Source organism: Pogona vitticeps, chromosome 5 (assembly GCF_051106095.1).
Source record: "Pogona vitticeps strain Pit_001003342236 chromosome 5, PviZW2.1, whole genome shotgun sequence".
Lineage (NCBI taxonomy): Eukaryota > Metazoa > Chordata > Lepidosauria > Squamata > Agamidae > Pogona > Pogona vitticeps.
Window position 1 is genome coordinate 47,596,505 of NC_135787.1, and position 6,000 is coordinate 47,602,504.

General features: G+C 46.9%; 1 protein-coding gene across 2 annotated transcripts in view; it reads right to left on the reverse strand.

Moving 5' to 3' along the window:
* PDGFC (platelet derived growth factor C) overlaps window positions 1–3,172 on the reverse strand; it is a 144,701-nt gene extending 141,529 nt beyond the window's left edge. The window contains exon 1 of one of the 2 annotated variants that reach the window (XM_020781399.3): window positions 2,740–3,172. In XM_020781399.3, the coding sequence (XP_020637058.1) occupies window positions 2,740–2,857 (118 nt within the window). In that variant the 5' untranslated portion in view covers window positions 2,858–3,172. The remainder of the gene's footprint in view (window positions 1–2,739) is intronic. The other variant, XM_020781401.3, reaches the window with a different exon arrangement.
* Window positions 3,173–6,000: the final 2,828 nt, after the last annotated feature.

Sequence of the window (6,000 nt, forward strand, 5' to 3'; positions counted from 1 at the left end):
AAATCTTTACCTAGAAAACCCTATAAAGGTCCAGTATAAATAGGAATCAACTTGATAGCATGTAATTATTATTTTAGATAGAGAGGTTAGTGAGAAGAGAGAAGGAGAGAAAACATGATAGTATTGTTATTATGTCTTATACACAACTGTGCAATATGAAGAGCAACTTGAAATGGGAATTTAAAGAGTTTTAACCTGCTCCTATCTAACAGATGCAACATGTTTAAGCTTCAGCAGAGTGCAAAAATCATTCCAATTATACAAGTTAAAACTAGTTCAACTAGCTTTAATAAGATTCCCTAAATAACTGGGAAGTATTAAGAAAATAATCTGGTGGTTTTGCTTCAACATTTACATTAGGAACTCTGCCACAGCCAACAAAGATGGAAATTATAAATCAAAGTACCCTACAATGCAGACAAATAAATTGACTTACAAATAGCATAATTACAAAAGAGAGGAGGAGTTTTTCCGCCTCTGCAAAGTTTTTATTTCCATTAAGTTCAATGAAGACCTCATGATGCCACCAGAAGACTACCAACGGTCCATTATAAAAGTGAAACTTGGGTACAGAACAAACAATGTGAGCACAATGAAATTCAGCTATTAATGACATTCACCACGAAGTATGCTACTGTTCTACTGTCAGGCAGTGTTCCAACTCCAATGCACATTTAGAGCATGTAAGATATTTAAAGCCTCATTCTACTGCCACATAAGAGATATCTTCTGAGTGGAGGATTACATTCAAGTTGTAGTTCTCCATATGAAAGACAATGTGCATAGCTGTTCCCAAATTTCTGTTCCCAAATTCCCTGGGTAACAACAGATCACAAATTAAATCAATAAATAGACCCCCATTATTTTGTCTGCAATAACAAATTAAGATAAATTCTAAACTCTTGAATCTCTATAATTACCCTAAAGGTGCAATCCACAAACTACATCAATCACAAGGGTATTCCTAGAAATAACACTAGTTTTAGAGGAAATGTGACAGCTAGCAAGACTGAAGCATAAGATATGCTTTCAGCTCATTTATTATATCGGTATCATATGAAATCCTAAAAAGTCACCTCTATTCCAAGGGGAAGTAGAGGATGAAAACACTAAGGATCTCATATTAGGTAGGTACCTCCTTTGCCCAAGGGAAAAGATTAGCATGATTTTTTTTTTTTGGATGCAGATCTGAGTCAGAGTCTTTTGATCACTTTCCTCTAGTCTTCTATAGTCATTCTTGTTGGAGACTGATCCCAGGGCTGCTCTTTGATCAGCAGCTCCAGTGGTATGCATGTGTCATGTGTCATCACATTAGAAACCAGCAACCATATGAATTCACCATATGTACAATGCACAATCTGCAAATTCATACAGCAAAAAGAGGCTATTTCCACCTGCCCACAAAACACAGAGATTTTTCACGGCTCTGCACTAACATGTTCAAAACTGACATTATTCAATACTATATTCATTTTTTCCTATTGCAAGTTTAAGATTTTCCCCCTCTCCTTTATGCCTGTTTGGCTAGTTTGTGCCTAGATGAAATCATGTCTTTCTGGCTAACAAGGAAACTACTAAGACATTTTCCCCTTACATTAGCATACACCCCTGGAAAGCAGGGTGTTTAATAGCTTACATTTAGGCTGCCTCCATTCATGGTGTGGTTTCAAGTGGCAAATAACATTTCTGTTTGCTACATATGCCTTCAAATGATTATGTTATAGAAGATCAAGAGCGAAGGGCATTAAAATCTGAATAATGCAAATCATATGGAGTTCAGAGGCTAAGCAAATTACACACCCTAAAGCTGCTCTCTGCATGAAAGGAGTCTTTCTCCAAGTCTGGTCAGCTTCAACCCTGGGGAATTTGCATCTGAGAGTTTCCTAAACATTTCAGGTATACTTTAAAGCTTAAAGGCTAGTCCCACTTCCTATGCAGATTAACTGGTTTCCAGCATGTATAAGAGTTCATTCTCCACGAACCCAAGCTTAAATTGGGGGCAAACATGAGAGGGGTTGAAAGGGGATGATTAAAAGAAACACATTCCCTCCCCCCCCCACACACACACACACACCAAGTGATTCAGACACTAAGGGGAGAGGAGAAAGAATTAATTTGTTCCCTGTCTTCTGGCTTCTTAATTGGTGCCTTTTTACCTATCCTGCTTCACTTAACGAGGTCGACAAGTTTCCTGGAGTGACAAAACACACCGTGAAGTCAGACCTGCCAAGTTTCATTCATTTTGGCTTCAGTCTTCCAGAAGGGTTACTTCTCTGGCGAAGGGAGATGTTTTCCCCTCCCAGGGTGCGAGTTTCAAACGCGATCTTTACAGCCTCGCTCCAACACCAGTGCAGGAAGCGGGCTCCTCGCTTCCAGTGTGAACAACACACACAGCCGCCCTTTAAAAAAAAAAAGTTGTCACCCAGCGGCGGCTCCACGACACCAACCTAACCCCTGGAGGCATTTTGCAGAAACTAAGGGGAAGGCAAATGTTTCCCTGTGCCCCAGCGACTCCTCCTTCCTGCACACACACACACACACACACACACACACACACACACACGTACATACACCGTGTGTGTGCGTGGTGCTCGCTACAACGCTGAAAGCCTTTATGTCTCTTTTCTTGAGACACAACAAAAAACACGCGGGCGCGCGAACCCGTCTCCACGCGCTCAGAGAGAGAGAGAGAGAGAGAGAGAGAGAGAGAGAGAGAGGAGGGGGAAAGGACGCCCTTACCGTTTTGCTCCTTGCCGCTGGAGAGCTGGAACTTGCTGCTGAGGTTGGATTCGGCACGAGCTCCCTGTCTTTGGCTGACCAGGGCAGATGTCAGCAAGAAGACCCCGAAGAGGAGCATTTGGCAGGCCGGGGGGTGGTGGTGGAAAGTTTCCTCACGCACACGCACGACGACACTCCACGCAAGCCCGGGCCGAGCGAGGCACGCGCGCGGCTCAAGTCCTCCCCGGCGCGGCGGCGGCGGCGGCGGCGTCCTCCTTCCTCCTCTTCTTCTCCTCACCACCACCTCCACCAGCCCGCCAAGGCTGCACCGCTGGAGAGAAAGCAGCAGCAGCAGCACTGAGCTTGCTCGGGCAGCGGCGGCAGCAGCAGCAACAACAGGAGCAGCAGCAGAGAAGAGAGTAGTTTCCACATAATCCCATCCAAAACTTTTTTTCTCCCGCTACCGTCTTTTTTCCCCTGCGTCTCCAGGGTTTCTCTCTCTCTCTCTCTCTCTCTCTCTCTTCCCCCCCCCCCCCTAAGGTTCAAAGCACAATCCGGAGGCACCAGCGAGCTTCCCGAAGACGCATCAATCCTAACCAAGGCGGGAGGGGAGTTGAGGGGAGGAGGAGGAGGAAAAAAAGGGTGCCAGGAATCGCTACTGGCTCCCAGGAGCACCTGTCAGCTTCGGGAACAAGAGACTGCTCGACGAAGGGAGGGAAAGAAGTGGGGGGAAAGAGCCCCCTTGGGGAAGGAAAGACGCACCACACCGCCGCCGCCTCCTCCGGTTCTCTCGCCTGCTCTTAAGCAGCCTCGCCCGCCCGCCTCTTTCTCTTCTCCCCCCCCCCCCCCGCCGGCTAGAACTCCTGGGTTTGTTTTGCGACGTGTGTGTGTTTTCCTTCTCGCCTTCACGTGTTCCTGCCATTCCCCCTCATCGCTCCTGATCAAAGGAGGAGGAGGGCGGAGGGTGGGAAAGGAAAATAGAAGGGAGCAGCAGGCGAGGTCCTGGGCAGGCCGGAGGAAACGGAGGGAGGAGAGATGGCGGGGGAGAATCCAGACTCTTGCTCGCCCCTCTGAAGCAGGAGCCGCCAGACGACAGAGCCCAATACCACCTGGTTCCAGTCATACGGCACAGCCGTTTTGCTTGGCACGGGAAACCGAGGGAAAAAAACCAACCCCAGGATGCCTTAAAAGCCACCCCTTTACCTCACCGCTTCCTCCTGCCTCCGCTTCTCTTCCCCCCCCCCCGCCGCCACGACCCTCCTACCCTAAGTATTCTCTGCTCCACCCCACATTCTTCCGCGCCCTCCCTTCGCCTCCTTTCAACTCTCCTCCTCTCAGAGCCTTAAGGACGGGCTTATCGCGGGCCAGCTCTTGGGGCTCTTTTCCAACTCTTCTAAGAATCTTCCCTCAAGAGCCGGCGGCCCAAAAGCTGCCCCCCCTCCCCAGTCCGTCGCCGTCCCCCCCTCCCCAGGGTTGGCGGGAAAAGGGGGTGATAGCGGCGGTGGTGGTAAGGAGGAACCCTGCCTTCCCTCCGCCTTCTGTGCGGCGACCGGGGAGGAGGGTGCTACTGCCCTCGTCTCAGCAACAAACAGCAGGGGGACCGCGCAGAGGAATGGCTAGCCAGGCGTGCCCGGCGGCCGCACGGGCTGACGTTCTCTCTTCGGGCGGCGGCGGCGGCGGCGGGATCTCGAAAGTCGTGCAAAGTTCAGGAGAGCTCCAGGACGCCCCTTCCCGTTCCCTCTTAATTTTGCTCGGTGCCGACTGACTTCACAGTAGCAGCAGGTGCCACGAGAAAGAAGCAGATGGTAAAGAATGGCTCCTGTCAGGGCAGAAGTCAAACCAGTTTGGACGTCTTACATTTTGGACTACAATTCCCACAAGTCCTCAGCCAGCCTGGGGATACTGGGAGTTGTAGTCTAAAAAGTAAGGTGTCCAAGCTCTGGCACGAGCAGCTTAACTGCAGACTGCCTTTTAAAGGATGATAGTGTTGCTGAACATACACAAAGTACACAGATTATTTTCACCATGTGCTTCCCACATCTGGAAGGAATGTGACTTCCATGGGATTTCATTGAAAGCAATCCTATGCACACTCTTCTGGGATTATGGTTCACTGAACTCATTTTTGAAAAGACGTAGGATTGTGATGCAATTGTTGTTGTAGTAAATCCCCTTTCCTCTACAATTGTCTTGAAGCTGGCGAGATATTTCCCCTGGTACTTGCTCTTTCAACACAGCAGGCTCAGCCAGGGCTCCTGAAGATGGAACTAGCTCCATGTATCATGTGGTATTGCCAAACCCTTCATTCAGTCTGCCCTCAGAAGTTCCACTCAGTTGACCCCCCCCCCAAAAAAAATTACAAATGTGCACAAATGGCCTTTAACGATTCCCCACCATATTTGAGAGCAGAGAAATGGGAAGTGGGAATTCCACTTTGTCAAACCAGTTGTTACTTAGATGTGGGCTTTCAGCCTTGAGCAATGGTTGTCACACAGCTTTATTCTTTTTTTACCTTACAGTTTATTATTTTTGTTGTTTTTGCACTGCTGTTTTAATTGGTCTGGTCATCATTTCGCTTTTTTTGACAGAGCCCTCTGCCTATTATCATTCTAGGTCACGGAGCAGGAGCAGGAGCCAGCCATCAAAACATAGTGGAGTATTTTTGGAAATAATTCTGTAAAGTAGCCTTCACCATTCTAGAGGGGGGGAAAGACAAAGAAAAGACCATCTCAGTTTCTCAAAAGAAAAAAAAAGTATTTTGAGGAATTTTGGCTCCACACTTTTCATTCTTCGGTGTTAACTCATTCCCCAGATTTTTCAAAACTTGTATTTTTCAGGGATCATTGTAAATACATTTTGTCTCTATTGTGGATACTTATAATACAGCTACTTCCCTGCAAGCCCTATAGCAGGTGCCAGAGAGAGCAGTGCTACATATGACGCCAAGAGGGAGATGAAACTAATAATTTATCTTCTAATTTCCCAAGGATTCTGCTTCTCTGGGAAAAAGCTTTTCTTTTTTTTTCCTATATCATTTCCAGGATACTTTAGAATTACTTTTGTGGATATTTGAGTACATACCATAATAGGGCAAGACGTACAATGATGCTGTATTTTATTTTTCTTTCTACTCCAAATACCTTCTTTCTGCAGTTTTCATGGCTGGCCACACTCAACCAAGCCACCTCATAAAATAAGCACAAGAACTGAGAACTCCCACCTTTGAAATTTCTTTTTGGAGGAAATTTCTATCCAATCGAAGGTGAATGGTTAAAATTCTGA